At 39.0% G+C, this 20160-nt stretch overlaps 1 protein-coding gene across 1 annotated transcript in view; it reads right to left on the reverse strand.

Moving 5' to 3' along the window:
• Positions 1-697: 697 nt before the first annotated feature.
• Positions 698-20160, reverse strand: part of LOC136144155 (ATP-binding cassette sub-family C member 4-like) — a 143314-nt gene continuing 123851 nt past the window's right edge. The window contains 5 exon segments of the mRNA XM_065901813.1: positions 698-814; positions 5735-5869; positions 16063-16168; positions 16606-16780; positions 17289-17311. Of these exon segments, the coding sequence (XP_065757885.1) occupies positions 698-814; positions 5735-5869; positions 16063-16168; positions 16606-16780; positions 17289-17311 (556 nt within the window).

Here is a 20160-nt window from a genome sequence, read left to right on the forward strand (position 1 = left end):
CCTGAACCACCCTCCCAGCTCGCTCCCCATCCCATCCCTCTGGGTCATCCCAGTGCACCAGCCCCAAGCACTTGTCTCATGCATCCAACCTGGCCTGGCAATCTGTTCCACACTTGATAGTATACATGTTTCGATGCTGTTCTCTCAGATCATCCCACCCTTGCCTTCTCCCATAGAGTCCAGAAGTCTGTTCTTATATTAGTAACACCTATTAGTACATTTTCCTATTATTATTAGTTTTCTCTGCAGAGGTCTTTGAGGGGAAAATTCGATTCTAGTTCTGTTAAAGGAAGTGGTGACACAAAATGGCAACTTCACAAAGTCTTCAAGTAAACAGATTCCCTGATATAATTGGAAAGTAATATGTAATTCTGAAAAAAGAAAAAAATCTGTGACAACTTTGTTTCAAATCTTAGCAAATGAGTTTCACTCTGGAGTCTCTCAGAACACAAAACCTGAGAGACAACTTTTATTGGTGGCCTGTACCTCTGATTTGGATAAGAACAAGAATAATATAACACATAAGTGAACATAATAAATCCTTTTGCAAAAGCTTGAAATCATTGAATGAAGTTGGAGAAAAAAATTACAGATTAACATTTTATGATCTGTAAAATTGTTGCTGGTATGAAAAATATAAGTACAATATACTTTATGAAAAACCTATTGGAAAAGTCCCTTTGGAATAGACATGACCTCATGGTAGAATCAGTGTTGACTCAAAAATTGTTAAAGCTGAGGGCTGTCCACTGGAAACATTCATAACCACACTGTCACTGTGAGTAACATCTGACTATTTCTTTCTGAAGTGCACCTGAGGGAGGAAAAAGACAAAAACAACATATTTAGCAGTTTTAAAATCCTTCTCCTAAAGCATCACATTTCTAGGTTCACTTCTTCACGTGAAGCAATCATATCACTAGTAGACGCACAATTAAAAAAAAAAAGGGGTGTATTTATTCTACAGAGGAAGTAGTCTCATTAAAACTCTTGATGGGGCTGGGCTTAACGCCAAATAACCTGTAGATTTACTATAGTTCTGATCATTCTGATTCTCAGATATGTTTTTATCACTACAGGAAATTGATAAGTAAAATCATTTTACTAACTGGAGAGAAATTAAAAACAGGGTGACAAAGAGGCTAGGAAATCTATGAACAGTGTCTGCCCAAAGGTTTCTCATTTTCATACATAAAATGACCACAACAAATTCAGATGTTAATATCAGGTTGTAATCATTATATTTTATAAACTCTGCTTGATAAACATTGAAAATAAGGAATAGGAAATGGAGAAAGCATAATACTATGTAGACATTAAAAAAAAATGAGATAACTATATGCATTGATATAATCTGAGATACAGTATGAACTGAAAAAAGGAGAGAACAGCTATCATTTGTGCTTAAAAACAGGAAGACCACATGTTCACAAGTTCTTCCTGACACACAGAAGTCAACAGGACAGTCAACAGTGGTGCTGGGGCTCCACCTGGGGGAGGAGCTGTGTGATGACAGGAGTGGAGGGTGATTTACTTTTTGTTCATAAATTTTAAAAAGTATTTTAAAAAACTGTTAAAATTTTATAACATTAAATGTATCATCTGTTTAAAAACTTACTATTAAAAATACATTTTAATTATTTAGAGCAGTGGTCCCCAGCTGTTTTGGCACCGGGGATCCAGTGTCATGGAAAACAAGATTTCCACAGATGAAACGAGGAGAGTTTAACTGGGGGAGGTACAGAAGTAATTTGAACAACAGGGAGCAGCCAATGAAGCTTCACTCACTTGCCCGCCATTCACCTTCTAATATCCCAGTGGGGCCCAGTTCCTAACAGCCTGCAGACTTGTACCAGTCTGTGGCCCAGGGGTTGGGGGACCTCTGATTGAGAGTCTCTAAAGCTACTTATAAGAACTAAGGGTATATTTGCTTTATTATTGGGAGGCAAGTCTTCTGACTACAGCCTTTTAAAAAATGATCCCACTTTTATACTGTAAAGCACTCTATATTCTCAAAGTACTTAAGCATCTGCCCTCTCATCTGATCCTTATAATAAATGTGAATAAGTCGGCAGGGCTGTAATCCCTGATTCTATACACAGGTGAGGACCTGAGGCTCAGAGACCTTGGAGAACACAAGGTCATGAGGATGCTAAGTGCCTCCTCCACCTGCTCAAACTGGTCCAGGCTTCAAGATCCCGAATATGAGGATTTCATAACTTTTGGGGCTCTATTAGGTGATTTCATGAACAGACAAAATGACACCTCTGTGACACACTGGGAACAAAGAAACTTCAAAAAACCTCAATCAGGTCTGCTTCATCACAGAAGAAAATGAATGGCAGGCATGTCTCCTTTGTTATGGGCTGAATTGTGTCCCCTCCAATTTTACATGTTGAAGTCCTAAATCTCCCAGTACCTCAGAATGTGACTGTGTTTTGAGACAGGGTCTTTAAAGAGGCAATAAAGTTAAAATGAAGTCATACAGATGTGTCCTAATCTAATAGACTGGAGTTTTTATAAGAAGAGGAGATCAGGACACCAGCGCACAGAGGGAAGACCATGTGAGACACAGAGAGAAGATGGTGTCTCCAAGCCAAGAAGAGAGACCTCAGAGGAAACCAAACTTGCCGACAACTTGACCTCAGACTTCTAGTCTCCAGCGCTAAGAGAAAATTAGTTTCTGTTGTTTAAGTCGTCTACTCTGTGGTACTTTACATGGCAGCCCTAGCAAACTAATGCTCCTTTCAGCTTTATATATCTAACAGGTACTTTCTCTGCTATTTCAGGAGTCATCTAAAAAGGTCAATGAGACAGTGATTCAGCTTGCCTGAACTATGGGTTCAGGAAAATGTGACTTGGAAGCACCTTTTTCCAGATGTTTAAATGCACCTTTTTCAGATGAATAAATCCTGCTCTATAGAGAAAAAGCTTGTTGACTTTGGCTAATCATCCTGGTGCTACAGCTCTGAACAAGGCACTGCCATCTGATGTTGCACATTCAAAAATCTGATAATCTGACAGCTCATCCTCCTAAGAAGATGCAGACTATACAGAAATAAAGTCAAGAAGGTATTCAACTAGAATGAGAATCAGTATGCATATTTCTTTCCATATGGTCAGGTGACCTGACCAGCGACAGGACTGAAATCCAGCAGTGATGTTCTGTCACCCTGTGAACATCAGTGACTGGCCCCTACCTTGGCAACCACAGGAAAGGAGCAGTGTTCTCAAACTCGACACAGAACACAGCACCTAGGGCAGCCTCCCCCAGCAATTCCCCTCTGTGCTCTCTGGACCAGCTCTGTGACCTTAAATGAGCCCTTGAACAAATCTCCTCATCCATGACAAAGGATAAAAAAGAACCATCATGAGATTAAGTGAAATCATGCATGTGAGAACTGTGCAAAATAAATTATAAAGGACTACACAAATATAACTTACCATCAATATTGTTAAAATAGGTGCAGGGTTACTAGGCCATGAATCACAAGATTTCTAATTCTATGACCTGTGTCTGCTTCTATATGTATGTTACACTTGATTTAATACATTTATTAAAAGAAAAGATCCCTAATTCTGTTTCTGCTGCAAACTAACTTAACACATGGGTCCACCTTCCTTCTAAGGGGCCTTAGTTTCCTCACCTATAAAATGAGGGTGTGTGCATACATGCTCAGTTGTGTCTGTTTGCAACCCCATGGACTGTAGCCCACTATGGGATCCTCTGTACACGCAATTTTCCAATCAAGAATACAGGAGTGGGTTACCATTTCCTTTTCCAGGAGATCCTCCAAACTCAGGGATTGAACCCACATCTCACACCTCCTGCATTGACAGGCCATTTCCTTACAACTTAGTGCCACCTAGGAAGCCCAGATGAGGTTGTTGATCTTATTACCTTATGTTTTCTGTACCTATCTAAAACTCTGTGATCTATTTCTCATTACTCCATGCCTTGACTATATAATGATAAAATAAGTTTTTAAATGAAGACTTTGACACATAAGTGGGGACACCTCTCTTTGATGTGAAATTGTTATTCAGTCACTAAGTCATATCCAACTCCTGGCAACCCCATAAACTGCAGCATGCCGGCTTCCCTGTCCTCCACTATCTCCCTGAGTTTGCTCAAACTCTTGTCCATTGAGTCAGTGATGCCATCCAACAACTGATGTGAAATGCATAAAGTCAAAAGAGCAAAAGAGTTTGGGAGATTCCTGACTCTCTAGGTTATGCAGGGAATCACAAATGATTCTCAGGTCTTAGGAGGGAAGCTCTGGCTGTAAGACACTTCAGTGCAGATGATTTTACCATCTGAGCCACCAGGGAAGCTCTTAATAGTTACAAGTACTGTGTAAATCTCAGTCATAAAAGAATACAGAATTCCTTGTTCAGCTTTTCAATATTTGCATACAAAATAAATACTTATGAAAAGTTCAGGATATAGATTTCCTTGTCCCTAAATGTAAGTACGAACTCTGTCAACTCTACAGCCAGCTCTGTGACCCAGGCAATCTCCTACCCTATGAGCCATATAAAGCACTGCTCTACACTTCTTCATTTCTAAGGAGGGTTGAGATGAGACAGTGATGGAGGGAACTTAGGCCACATTTCAGGTGAATCTTTTATATACACGTACTTAAGCTACTGGGACATGTTTTAAGAAATATTTTAATATTATGCAAGTAATCTTATTTTGTCTACAAGTGAAAATCTGGGAAATGTGGAAAAGTATGAAGAAGGGAAAAAACACCCATAATTTACTACCCAGAGATAAATTTTTGACGGGGAAGCCTCACTGCAGAGAGCTGGAAGACTTATCCCACCCCCAGCCACTCGTGTCAAGGGACAAGAACACAAGACTTTCCCTCACTCCATCTTCCCATCAACCCTATTCCCACCCTGTTCCAGAAAGACTTACAGATGCCTGCATGACAATGGCTAAGTCTTTTAAACCAGACCTCAGTTACCACCTCACCTCTGTTTGGAAGATGTCACGTGACCCGGATGTTCCTCACTGAGCACCTTCCTCACACCACACTCAGTGCTTAGTGCTTCCCACACCTCATCTCTGAGAAAGTGCTCTGTGACCTTCAGCACCACTCAGACTACAGTGTGAAGGTGTTGGGAGCTCCTGATTTGTCCTGATGACAATTTCATCTTCTAGAATATAGAGGAAGCATGGGGGGCAAATGGACCCAATTCTAAACAACAAGGAATTAGGGATAAAGTGGTAGTCCCAGGTAGGCCTTTTCTTCACAGATTAGAAAATGAAAGAGACTTACACTTTTCCCTTGTAGATCTTCCTAGACACAAAATATTCCAAATTGTTTTCCTTTAAGCTCAAGTTTCTTGGATATACCTTGACAGAACTTGTATGCTGAGCACCAATCAGAATGAATGTAAACGGTCTGTAAAATGAGTTTTCTGTGCTCTATGAGAATCTGGACACAGAATCCAAGGGGAAAGTCCTATCCAAAGCCTCTCTCTCAGACACAGGTGTGTGCACACAGAAGAGTGCACACATCCTGACCCCACCCTGACCACTGCTGCAGATTCTCAGCAGACCTGCCTTCTACCTGCCACATGTTAATGATGTGAAAGCTTCCTCTCTGGAGGGTTATGATTGAAAAGGACACAGACTGCTTGTTACCACACCCCAGGTGTAGCTTGTCCCTGAAGATTGAACCCTGGGGACGAACTTTAATTACAACTTGCAAAGCAGGCTCACCTATTTTGCCCTTTCAGTGAGGGCAGCAGCCTCTGCCTCGCCCAGTTGTTGCACCATCTTGTAAAATAGACTGTTTTTATTCTGCAGCAAATTATATGACTTCCCAAATTCTTTCCCTGTTCCTGAATCCAAAACCTGTTAACAGCAGAAAGAAACCCATTAGCTCACAATGTTTCACAATAACATATTATAACTCACACAATATTTCAAAAAGGGGCAGGGCAGGGAGAATACAGAATCTATCTGGGTGGTAGGCCTGCTGGTGTTTAAATGGTTTGATTACCCTGTTTTACTAGCAAACAAAGGCCTAACTTGACTTTTATTAAGTTTAAAAGAAAGGAAGGAAATGAAAGTTTTACACTATGATTACTGGCACTCACCAGTCCAAAACATCTTAAATTCTTCCCAGTACCTTTGAGGTTGTTATCATTAGTTAGTGTTTTTAGCTCTCAGACCCTGAGCTTTGAGTGCTATTTATTCAGATACAAGGTTGGGAAATAGTTTGATTCAAGAAAATCAAACTCCATTTATTTAAAAAGTAGGCTGGTGTCCTATATCAAATGGCAGTGCCCTGAAAACAAATTAATTGTCAAGTTGATTTGACAATCTGAGTAATATTTGGGGAAAAACGTGAATGCTTCCAGGATTTCTTTAGGGTCCTTTATTAATGTTAGCTTCTAAAAGGAGCAGAAGTCCTTGTCCAAGATGTTGGGATGATTCTTGAAACTGGCTTTGGTTGTATCTATTATTCTGAGAGTGAAAGCCTGGCAAAAAGAGCTGGTACATAAGCAGCTTTTGCAGAATTGCTCTGCAAAGAAGAAATCTCTAAAAATCCAGTTTTTTCTTTGGGTAAGACTAAAGATGCATGTAAGAAATTGACCTCCAAATTCCAGTGATCATGGCCTACAGAGCACATGGGGCCAACCAAACCTGAACCACCTAGGATCTGAATCTGTTTTCACAAGTTATCTTTCTTTCCTTGTTTCTGTCTTCAGCTGCCTACCTTCACCCCTTTTATAAATGCTCACTTATAAGTCTGCTATTTGGAAATTGAAAGGGAGAGGAAGGGGCTCTGAACTCTGCCTTTCTACTTACTAATGATTTTGGTTAATGGTTCTGGTGGGAGAAAAAAGTGCCTGAAACAATTGGCCCAAATGATACAATTATAAAAACGGTTCTGATGTTAAATGGTGCTTAAGTCTTCATTTAGATCATATTTAGAGTAAATATATTTTAAAAGAATATGCGGGAACTCTAAACAAGACACAGGTTGTTTTTCTACGTCTAGGTATTATAGTTAATTTCATCCTTTGTATTTAATTGGAAACATTTACGTCTCATAAAGTCCATTTTCCTGTTACTTTTTCGTTTACTACTGTGAAACATTGCTAAGGGCAGCCTTCTCAAAAGAGTCCAAGAATAACTGAATTTGTCTTATCCACATAACAATTTTAATGTTCTGTAACTTGGCATGCCAATTTAGATGCCCTGAACATGCAATTTTTTTTTCCAGTGGGTTTTGTCATACATTGATATGAATCAGCAATAGAGTTACACGTATTCCCCATCCCGATCTCCCCTCCCACCTCCCTCTCCACCCGATTCCTCTGGGTCTTCCCAGTGCACCAGGCCCGAGCACTTGACTCATGCATCCCACCTGGGCTGGTGATCTGTTTCACCATAGATAATATACATGCTGTTCTTTCGAAACATCCCACCCTCGCCTTCTCCCACAGAGTTCCAAAGTCTGTTCTGTACTTCTGTGTCTCTTTTTCTGTTTTGCATATAGGGTTATCATTACCATCTTTCTAAATTCCATATATATGTGTTAGTATACTGTATTGGTCTTTATCTTTCTGGCTTACTTCACTCTGTATAATGGGCTCCAGTTTCATCCATCTCATTAGAACTGATTCAAATGAATTCTTTTTAACAGCTGAGTAATATTCCATGGTGTATATGTACCACAGCTTCTTTATCCATTCATCTGCTGATGGGCATCTAGGTTGCTTCCATGTCCTAGCTATTATAAACAGTGCTGCGATGAACATTGGGGTACATGTGTCTCTTTCAGATCTGGTTTCCTCAGTGTGTATGCCCAGAAGTGGTATTGCTGGGTCATATGGCAGTTCTATTTCCAGCTTTTTAAGAAATCTCCACACTGTTCTCCATAGTGGCTGTACTAGTTTGCATTCCCACCAACAGTGTAAGAGGGTTCCCTTTTCTCCACACCCTCTCCAGCATTTATTGCTTGTAGACTTTTGGATAGCAGCCATCCTGACTGGCATGTAATGGTACCTCATTGTGGTTTTGATTTGCATTTCTCTGATAATGAGTGATGTTGAGCATCTCTTCATGTGTTTGTTAGCCATCTGTATGTCTTCTTTGGAGAAATGTCTGTTTAGTTCTTTAGCCCATTTTTTGATTGGGTCATTTATTTTTCTGGAATTGAGCTGTAGGAGTTGATTGTATATTTTTGAGATTAATCCTTTGTCTGTTTCCTCATTTGCTATTATTTTCTCCAAATCTGAGGGCTGTCTTTTCACCTTACTTATAGTTTCCTTTGTTGTACAAAAGCTTTTAAGTTTAATTAGGTCCCATGTGTTCATTTTTGCTTTTATTTCCAATATTCTGGGAGGTGGGTCATAGAAGATCTTGCTGTGATTTATGTCAGAGAGTGTTTTACCTATGTTATCCTCTAGGAGTTTTATAGTTTCTGGTCTTACATTTAGATCTTTAATCCATTTTGAGTTTATTTTTGTGTATGGTGTTAGAAAGTGTTCTAGTTTCATTCTTTTACAAGTGGTTGACCAGTTTTCCCAGCACCACTTGTTAAAGAGGTTGTCTTTTTTCCATTGTATATCCTTGCCTCCTTTGTCAAAGATAAGGTGTCCATAGGTTCATGGATATATCTCTGGGCTTTCTATTCTGTTCCATTGATCTATAGTTCTGTCTTTGTGCCAGTACCATACTGTCTTGATGACTGTGGCTTTGTAGTAGAGTCTGAAGTCAGGCAGGTTGATTCCTCCAGTTCCATTCTTCTTTCTCAAGATTACTTTGGCTATTCGAGGTTTTTTGTATTTCCATACAAATTGTGAAATTATTTGTTCTAGTCCTGTGTAAAATACCGTTGGTAGCTTGATAGGGATTGCATTGAATCTATAGATTGCTTTGGATAGAATAGCCATTTTGACAATATTGATTCTTCCAATCCATGAACACGGTATGTTTCTCCATCTGTTTGTGTCCTCTTTGATTTCTTTCATCAGTGTTTTATAGTTTTCTGTGTATAGGTCTTTTGTTTCTTTAGGTAGATATACACCTAACTATTTTATTCTTTTTGTTGCAGTGGTGAATGGTATTGTTTCCTTAATTTCTCTTTCTGTTTTTTCATTGTTAGTATATAGGAATGCAAGGGATTTCTGTGTGTTAATTTTATATCCTGCAACTTTACTATATTCATTGATTAGCTCTAGTAATTTTCTGGAAGAGTCTTTAGGGTTTTCTATGTAGAGGATCATGTCATCTGCAAACAGCAAGAGTTTCACTTCTTCTCTTCCTATCTGGGTTCCTTTTACTTGTTTTTCTGCTCTGATTCCTTTGGCCAAAACTTCCAACACTATGTTGAATAGCAGTGGTGAGAGTGGGCATCCTTGTCTTGTTCCTGATTTCAGGGGAAATGCTATCAATTTTTCACCATTGAGGGTGATGCTTGCTGTGGGTTTGTCATATATAGCTTTTATTATGTTGAGGTATGTTCCTTCTATTCCTGCTTTCTGGAGAGTTTTAATCATAAATGAGTGTTGAATTTTGTCAAAGGCTTTTTCTGCATCTATTGAGATAATCATATGTTTTTTATCTTTCAATTTATTAATGTGGTGTATTACGTTGATTGATTTGCGGATATTAAAGAATCCTTGCATTCCTGGGATAAAACCCACTTGGTCATGGTGTATGATCTTTTTAATATGTTGTTGGATTCTGTTTGCTAGAATTTTGTTAAGGATTTTTGCATCTATGTTCATCAGTGACATTGGCCTGTAGTTTTTTTTTTTTTTTTTTTTTTGTGGCATCTTTGTCTGGTTTTGGAATTAGGGTGATGGTGGCCTCATAGAATGAGTTTGGAAGTTTACCTTCTTCTGCAATTTTCTGGAAGAGTTTGAGTAAGATAGGTGTTAGCTCTTCTCTAAATTTTTGGTAGAATTCAGCTGTGAAGCCATCTGGTCCTGGGCTTTTGTTTGCTGGAAGATTTTTGATTACAGTTTCGATTTCCTTGCTTGTGATGGTTCTGTTAAGATCTTCTATTTCTTCCTGGTTCAGTTTTGGAAAGTTCTACTTTTCTAAGAATTTGTCCATTTCATCCAAGTTGTCCATTTTATTGGCATACAGCTGCTGGCAGTAGTCTCTTATGATCCTTTGTATTTCAGTGTTGTCTGTTGTGATCTCTCCATTTTCATTTCTAATTTTATTAATTTGGTTCTTCTCTCTTTGTTTCTTAATGAGTCTTGCTAATGGTTTGTCAATTTTGTTTATTTTTTCAAAAAACCAGGTTTTAGATTTGTTTATTTTTGCTATGGTCTCTTTAGTTTCTTTTGCATTCATTTCTGCCCTAATTTTCTGAACGTGCAATTTTACTTAAGCATAGCATGATAAAACATAACTGCTCCTCCTGATGTTGATGAAGAAAAACTGCAATTTTAAAACAAAGGTCTCCACACATCTGTGGTCAATCAATCTATGAAAAAGTAGGCAAGGCTATATATTGGAGAAAAGACAGTTTGGTAAATAGTACTGAACACCAGGACACCTGAAAATGAATGAAATTAGAATACCCCTTTATACCATACACAAAAATAAACTCAAAATGATTCAAAGACTTAATATAAGACCAGATACTATAAAACTAAAGGAAAACACAGGCAGAAGACTCTTTGATATAAATAACAGCTCTATTTTCTTAGATCACTCTCTCAAAGCAAAAGAAATAAAAGTAAAATAAATGGGACTTAATCAAACTTAAAAGCCAAGACTCATGTAGGGGCCACAAGAGCTGAGATGGGACACACACTGACAAAAGGCCAGACATAGAATTTTACCAACTCAGTCTTTACATTTACTGGTTTGATCAAAGATTCTAGATAGTTCTGTAGAAATAAACATAAAGCAAATCCAAATTCTCTTTATGTGCAGAAAAGTAGGCATAATTTTATATTTTTAACATCCTTTATAAGAAAAAGCTCCTATAATTTCCTGCTATGTCCCCACTCTTCCTGTAACCCAAATTAAACTATAAACTAAAACACACATTCAAGAAGATAACAACCCCTGAACCCCAGGATCTCTCCAGGAACCCCAACCTTGAATTACTTAATAAGTTAAAGTAGGTTAAGTAAAGGTACATTTTGTTGGATGAAGTCATTCAGTTACATAAGCTCAATGAAGATGTGTTTATTAAGCCTCTTTATGTGCAGATATTCCCAGTAGCTGCCCTATACATAGAAATTAAATGGACCCACTGCAAGATAATTTGATCCATTTTCTTTGGCAGGATGCAATCAGTGACAAAGATGAGTGCAGGGAGAGGTGGGCGAGTGCACAGAGAGGTGGGGGCAGGAGAAGTTGAAGGAAATGCCTGACAAGAAAGATACCAGGAAACGATGACAAGCAATAGAGGTAGGTCCCACTTAGCAAGTAGAGCTGCTAGGCCTCTGAGTGTCAGACCTCTGTTTATGGCTGCCAGGTGACACAGGGACAGCTGTCCAACCTTGGAGGGTGGGTCCCTCACCGGTAAAATGGGTACCTGTTATTTTCTCTGTGACTAGACAATGTAGTAAGAATTAACTCAAAATCCTTTCTTAGGTTCTGAAATAAATCATTCTTCTCCCTGGGGAAGGATGAAGGCTGGGTCACAGGCACCTCCACAGATGCTCTCCCAAAGTTGTTTTCCATGTAAGAAGCCCTCATTCATGAAGTATTTATTCTCTCTGACTGTGCTTTCTACCTCCACATTAGGTATCTTACTTTTGAAAACTTGAATGAAACGCTTAACATGTTTTTGAAGGTTTTTCTCTTCTGAAATATCTATCTGCAGCCATGGAGGCTTATTAAAGAAACGTTCCATGAAGGTGAAAAACAGAATTTAAGTAAAACTCTAGCTAGGAAGGTGTTATTTTTGTAATTTTCAGATAGGTATATTACAACAGGTTCTGGGTTTTATTTTTCTGAGGAAAATTACACTAAGAAGAGGTTTGAATTGAGGAAGAGAGGTAAAACATATAAAAGCATAAGATTGTCTATAAATAAAAGATGTAAGATCTCAGTTACTGGTCCTGGTTTTGGTTCTTCAACATTCATTTCCAGAGGATTCTCTAACTGCAGACAGTGAAAATGTTGACCACAGACAACAATACTGTTAACCCAACTGCAGATTGTAACACACTTTCTTTGCTCACATTACCAGGGATAACCTGGGTGATATGAAGACTGCAATGTGCAGGGACTGGAGGGAAGAGCTGTGCTGTTGGCTGCAGAGAAAGCAAGCCATGAGCATCCTGCTAATCCTGCAAACCAGAGGAAGAACCCTCTAATGTAGAGACAGTGGTGAGTCTTCAGAGAAGAAGATTTCTAATTTGTCTTGCTGCACTATTTTGGAGTAAATGAGGAAGATTGAATTAGCTGTTCTTATGACTCCATCCTGTTAAAAAAAAATTAAAATTGAGAGAACATCTTTATAAAATAGAACCCCAAGAGTGACACATTAATGGTGCTTAATGAAACAAAGCTGAGTAAATCCATTTGGGGAGCCAACACATAAGTAAAGCTATTATCCAGGTTATAACTTTTCCATAACAAGCCTTCTGCTTGATTTACTTATAGCAAACAAAACCATATTTGTCCATATTTGTGAAGAAGTATTCATCAGTTCAACAAAATGTAATGATTACACCTTAGCAATGACAAGACTTACAATATGTTCTTAACTTAATGCTCTCACCATGAAGTCTAGCAATGACAAGACTTAATGGTGACAACACTGTTGATTATGCCCTTCATCAGCATCTGCCTCTTCCCCAGCCACTCCCCAACACTGGCCACCTGCCTTCTGGAGCATCAGGTTTTGTAGCAGATTGACTTTCCTTTATGTCCTTAAAGCTTTCAGAACAATCACCTGCTTTCCTGAAAGGAAAGGGGTACAGACATCCCCTGGGGCTACTGTGGGCTCAGTTTCAGAACACCAGAATGTAGTGTCTATCACAGAAAAGTGAGTCACATGAATTTTCTGGTTTCCCAGAACGTACAGAAGTTATGTTTATACTACACTGTACCCTATCAAGTGTGCAACAGCATTATGTCTGAGAAGAACAATGTACAGACCTTAATTTAAAAGTAATATATTGCCAAGAAATACTAACCATCATTGGAGACTTCAGCAAAGCACGGTAGTAACATCAAAGATCACTGACATTACAGATCACCATAGCAAGTGGGAAGGACAGCTCCACAGAGAAGAGCAAGTTCATCACAGAAAACAAGGTCATTCATTACAAAGGTGATAGGCTCCAAAGAGAACCCTAGGATTTCCCTTTTACCTCCATCATCCCTGTTCACCCAGGTGCTAAGTCCTGCACCCAGACACCAGCATCGACTCCTTTCTCTACCCTCAGGTACCACATTCAATCCATATTTGAGATACTGGTAGAAAAGCATTAAACAAATGAACATATTTTGATAATGGCAGCACAGCTGAAAGGGGATACAGCTGTTCACATCTGTGGATCAGGTACCAAGTGATAAGACTTAGGACCAACCAGCAGACATGCTTTTCAAATTCTGTCCTTCCTCTGGGTTTCACTAACCAATCACACATTCCTAGGTAACAGTATTTCTAAGAATTAGATAATAAAATGTAAACTGCTAACATTAATCCTGTAACACCAAAAACCAGAAATAAAGTTCCAGGGTACATTTAGGAGCAAAGAATTTATTTGAACAGACTCTAACTGAGCTGAAGGTCTAGCCATCTTTCTGTTGCTGCTTCTACAGTCTGACAGAGGCCTTGAAACAGGTAAATTTCACAGCATCACTCATTTCTTATGGAAGAAGGATACTTTGTGGGACAGTCTTTAAAATACAAAGCTGAGAGGTGAGAAAAACAAAGGGATAGGTTAAAAACTATAAATAAAAGGTTACTTTTCCAATTAGCATTCAAGAACACAAAATGAAGGACTAAGGATGCCCAATGCTAAACAACATTTCTGGAGTTTAAGAGTCACTGTCCTGTAATCTTGGAATGTCACCTGGTCCTTCAAAAAAATCTGCAGGTGGGGCCTGCTTCCTACTGTGATGTCTGGTCCCGGTGACCAGACACACTGCTTGGAACCTAGAGCATCTCTTTGGACGTGGATGTCCCACCCCTGTCATCTGCCTCCCCAGAGCTCACTCCTGTGCACATCCAGCTCAATGAGTGAGGCTACAGACACTGCCTCAATGCTGACAAGTCAATTTCCCCATGGCACATCCCATCTAACTATGCATGTGAAGTAGGGTGGAAGATTATATTCTAGAAACTGCCCACAAAGTCAAAAGAGACAGTTCTATTATCGTTGGACATAAGCAAGTTTGGGTATTACTGATTATTACCTGTTTAGTATAGATCATCAAAATACCTAAAAATAACTTGCATGCCTTTGGCATTTACCAAAGGTTTTACCTTTGAGCAATGCTTTCCTTATCATTTTATAAAGCCATACCTTAACATTTATTGGACTGCAAGGAGACCAAACCAGTCAATTCTAAAGGAAATCAGTCCTGCATATCCATTGGAAGGACTGATGCTGAAGTTCAAATACTTTGGCCACCTGATGCAGAGAACTGACACTGAAAAAGACCCTGATGCTGGAAAAGATTGAAGGCAGAAGGGGATGACAGAGGATAAGATGCTAGGATGGCATCACCAACTCGATGGACATGAGTTTGAGCAAGCTCCAGGAGTTGGTGATGGACAGGGAGGCCTGGGGTGCTGCAGTCCATGGGTTCACAAAGAGTCAGACACGACCAAGACACTGAACTGAATATTTATTGAAACTCAGCAAGCAACAGAGGGAAAGAACAAAGAAAAAAAAGTGAAAAAGGAAGAGAGAAAGGCAACAGAAGAACAGAAGAAAATAAAGCTAAGTAAGGAAATAATAAATTACTACGGAATTAATAAATTGCTAAGTAAGAAAGATCCCATCAAATCTGGAGGGAAAATACCAGACAGACATCCAGAGACCAAAGCTTGGAGCCTGCCATGTGTGCAGAGTCCAGATTTTCTGTGTAAGAGACTTACTAGTTATTTATCTACAGTCTCTCTGCCCTGATCTTCCTTTCTTTCTATACTCTCATCAGTGATTCAGAGGCTGGGTGTCTCTGGAAATCACATTTCAGAGGCTCTTTAGGCAGTTGACCTTTGTGAGGTTTTGTCAGTAGGAGGCACTAGAGAGAGATTGAAAATAGAGAGCAGAGCTAATGGTCTCTCTGGCTTGTGCTATGCCTAAAACACCACCTCAGCAGTAGGACCTGACTCCAGCTCCCAGCTATTAGCACATGGAGAACCAGCCCCATCCTGCTCCCTCACAAATATGACCAGCAATTGGGCAATGAACCCTCCTTGGAGGTCTGAGCATTAGGCCTCTCTTTTGAGGTCTTATGATGGGAAACCTGTCCTAGGACATGGTAGCTACTTCCCATAATCATTATCCCAGTGTTTCCTTTCATTTTTCTAGCCCTCAAATCCTATGTAACAAATTTCCTATATTAAAATCCTTTGTGGTGAAATACTATTTTTCTCCCTAGGCTCTGTCTTCTCATGGACTCACCTGTGACAGCAACAGCTGAGAAATTCTGCAGCCTTAGCCAATAACCTCTTGGTAGTCTAAATTAAAGGCTAAGTTTTTGCATATTTTGATTTCTTTTTTGATTTCTTCTTAAGTTTTTGATTAAGGGAATCCAAAAATGCTGAAAGAATGGTGAGACAGTGAAAATGACTGTGTTCTGCCACACTGAATTATGAAGCTGTACTTTGGATTTGAATGCTTTCATGGTTGGCTATCTTAAAAAATAACAATCCAAATAAAGTTTTAATATGAAAATATAAGATTATTTGGATATATTATTTAATAATCCATTCTGAAAGTATAGTTAAGTACTGGAGTTATTTTCAGAAATGAGAGGAGAAACTAAGAGAAAATTAAGTTACTGGAGGTTCCTATCAAGTTTTACAAGAAAGAATAAGTTGAAAAATTGAACATAAATGGAAACAACTGAAATTCCTCAGGAGAGGGTCTTACAATGATCGCGTCGGTGTCAATAATGGTGCTCAATCTGTGTGTGATGGTCAGCACAGTGCATTGGGAAAATTTCTCATGGATTCTTTTCTGTATTAACTCATCAGTTCTACAATCAAAGAAGTTGATTTAGTTCAGTAAAGACAGGAAAAGCAAACAATACTTTAAAATATCATGTAATATTTTTATAATGCTTTAAAAAATCAATAACATATAGTCTTGTACTAAAAAGCTATTTATAAAAAGTCTATTCATAAATTTACTGTTTTCCATAAAACAATGGAAAATGACCTTTCCTCAAAATTGCTAGAAACTATTAGGAACTGGATTTAGGAATTTTGCTCTCTTAGGATGCCTCATAACAACATTAACACTATATATGACAACATGTCTTGGTTTCTTCATTTGTTTTCTGGAATTAATTTTATTAAGAGATATCTTTGTGGCAAAGAGAGTACTTAGAAACGTTTAAAAATATCACTAAAAGTTTTCCATTTACCCCATTTGAAATTCAGATACCAGGCTTCCCGGGCCTCTCCTCCATACCTTGGATCCACGTTTGATGTGGTTTTGTCAATAATCAATATCTGGTTTTTTGTGATAATAGCCCTGGCAAGGCATACCAATTGTCTCTGTCCAACACTCAAGTTTGATCCAGATTCTGCTAATTCATTATCCATTTTACCAGGAAGATCTTTGATGATTTCTTTAAGTTGTACCTGTGGATACAGAAAGAATGAGATTTTCCTAAACAAACCGCTACTGAAGTAGACAAGCTTCTTAGACATTAGAGCTTTGAGGTTCTCAGGACTTCTTATGTATCTTACACGTACAGCCAGGTAATGGGGAGAGCTCCTTCCAATTAGTGTTCACTGAGAAAGATGGTGGGACATCCCCAGATGGCTCAGCTAGTGAAGAACCCACCTGCCAATGCCAGAAGCACAAAAGACACAGGTTCAGTCCCTGGGTAGGGAAGATCCCCTGGAGAAGGAAATGGCAACACACTCCAGTATTCTTGCCTGGAAAATTTCATGGACAGTGGAGCCTGATGGACTATAGTCCATGAGGTCACAGAGTCAGACAAAACTGAGCACATGCACGCATACATAATAAAGATGGTAGAGTCAACTCAAGAGAGAAAGATCTAAGTTTTCTCCATCTGTCACATGAAATCCACCAAAAACCCTCAGTTCAGTCACTCAGTCATGTCCGACTCTTTGCAACCCCATGGGCCACGGCACGCCAGACTTCCCTGTCCATCACCAACTCCCAGAAATTGCTCAAACCCATGTCTATCCAGTCAGTAATGTCATCCAACCATTTCATTCTCTGTTGTCCCCTTCTCCTCCCACCTTCAATCTTTTCCAGCATCAGGGTCTTTTCAAAAGAGTCAGTTCTTCACGTCAGGTGGCTGAGCTTCAACTTCAGCATCAGTCCTTCCAATGAATATTCAGATCTTATTTCATTTAGGATTGACTGGTTATATCTCCTTGCAGTCCAAGGGACTCTCAAGAGTCTTCTCCAACACCACAGTTCAAAAGCATCAATTCTTCGGCACTCAGCTTTCTTTAGGATCCAACTCTCATACCCATACATGACTACTGGAAAAACCATAGCTTTGACAAGATGGACCTTTGTCAGCAAAGTAATGTCTTTGCTTTTTAATATGCTGTCTAGGTTGGTTATAGCTTTTCTTCCAAGGAGCAAGCATCTTTCAATTTCACAGCTGCAGTCACCATCTGCAGTGATTTTGGAGTCCAAGAAAATAAAGCCTGTCAAAAACCCTACTTAGGGATTAGTTAAGGAAGTCTCTCAAAAAATGTAGCTATTTCTCCCAACATGATTTAAACAGAAAAGTTAAAAGCATCTTTTTGGCTAAGTTTCACAAAGTACATTTTACATAGGAGTTGGTACACTGAGAAGAACTTTTTAAAAATTGCAGAAAATATGGTTCTCTAAAGATATAATCTTATCAGCATTTTCCATTTTGTAAAGTTGAAAATATACAAACTCAAACAATGACAAACTGCACCTTATACATTAATAATCCTGGAGCCTATTCTGATGATAGTTCTTTCCCAAGTTTAATCCTATAAATAATGACTGATCCAGTACATTTTCTTTAATGAAATAAATGTCTTGCAGTGAATGAAAACTCACAAAAAACAAGACACAACATTGTATTTCCCCCAGAATACAGATATAGGTGGTGTTTATTTTAATGTATCTTGATAAAATTGTATTCTTAAGATTAAAAAAAAATAAAAGCACTTTTAACCATCAAAGATAGTCTGAAGTACTTTTAGTGGTAGGGGTCAGTACAATGAATATATATTTTTGAGAAGGGTTATAGAGCAAGAACAAAATTCAGGTTATACTTGAAGTTACAGAACAAAAAATAAATAACTTCAAATTAAGAGAACGATACATTGACGAGTGATGAGCAATAAGTTATTTGACATATTAAAATGTCAACAAAACATCAAGAGTGAGTAAGCAGCATTTTCATAGTATCCTAAATGCTGGGCATGGATATTATGTTTTTGACAAAACACTCAGTCTTACACAGACACAAAATTCTAGTTTCCTGAATAAGGAACTCTATTAATTTAAGTGTGCAAGTGTCACTCGCTCAGTCATCTCCAACCCCATGAACTGTAGCTCACCAGGTTCCTCTGTCCATGGGATTCTCCGGGCAAGAGTACTGGAGTGGGTTGCCATTCCCTTCTTCAGGGGATCTTCCCGATCCAGGGATCAAACCCAAGTCTCCTGCACTGTAGTTATATTCTTTACTGGCTGAGCCCCAGGGAAGCCTTTCCTAAATGCTAGATCACTTCCGTTGAATGTGACCTTGAATTATGTTTCTCGTGGAGTCCAATCTTGAGAAAGGGGAATTCTGAGTTAGGATTAAATGCAGTATTATTATGCAGCATTACCATGAAAAGTGTACAAAATCTTAAGGGTAAGATTTGGATTGTGGTGTAAGTGGCTGGACTTTCTTAAGACTGACATCTTGACTTTGAAAATAATCTCACACTTGCCCCTGATTTCGAAGACATCCCACCAGTAATCTGGTTTTTTAACTTTCCTTCAGTTTGTCCATATGTGCTTCATGAGGAAAAAGGGTTAGGGGGAATATTTTTCAGGAAATGCTGTTTTCTTAGACTTTGACTTCATTTATGAAATGGGGATGGTTACAAGAATAATATGCATATGAAAGCCCTCTGTAGTATAATCATATAACTGAGTTATAGTATTAGGATGGAAAAAAGGATAATAGAGGCAGTAGACAATAATAACTAGGAGGTATACCTGGAGAAAGTGAAGAGGAACTAAAAAGCCTCTTGATGAAAGTGAAAGAGGAGAGTGAAAAAGTTGGCTTAAAGCTCAACATTCAGAAAACTAAGATCATGGCATCTGGTCCCATCACTTCATGGAAATAGATGGGGAAACAGTGGAAACAGTGGCTGACTTTATCTTTGGGGGCTCCAAAATCACTGCAGATGGTGATTGCAGCCATGAAATTAAAAGACGCTTACTCCTTGGAAGGAAAGTTATGGCCAACCTAGATATCACATTAAAAGGCAGAGACATTACTTTGCCAACAAACGTCCATCTAGTCAAGGCTATGGCTTTTCCAGTGGTCATGTAAGGATGTGAGAGTTGGACTGTAAAGAAAGCTGAGTGCTGAAAAGTGATGCCTTTCAACTGTGGTGTTGGAGAAGACTCTTGAGAGTCCCTTGGACTGCAAGGAGATCCAACCAGTCCATCCAAAGGGAGATCAGTCCTGGGTGTTAATTGGAAGGACTGACGCTGAAGCTGAAACTCCAGTACTCTGTCCAACTCATGCGAAGAGTTGACTCATTGGAAAAGACCCTGATGCTGGGAGGGATTGGGGGCAGGAAGCGAAGGGGACGACAGAGGATGAGATGACTGGATGGCATCACCTCCTCAATGGACATGAGTTTGAGTAAACTCCGGGAGTTGGTGATGGACAGGGAGGCCTGGCGTGCTGCAATTCATGGGGTCACAAAGAGTCGGACATGACTGAGTGACTGAACTGAACTGATACCTGGAGAACCTGAAAATATATTAGATAAT

This window comes from Muntiacus reevesi, chromosome 11, assembly GCF_963930625.1.
Source record: "Muntiacus reevesi chromosome 11, mMunRee1.1, whole genome shotgun sequence".
In the NCBI taxonomy this organism is placed as follows: Eukaryota; Metazoa; Chordata; class Mammalia; order Artiodactyla; family Cervidae; genus Muntiacus; species Muntiacus reevesi.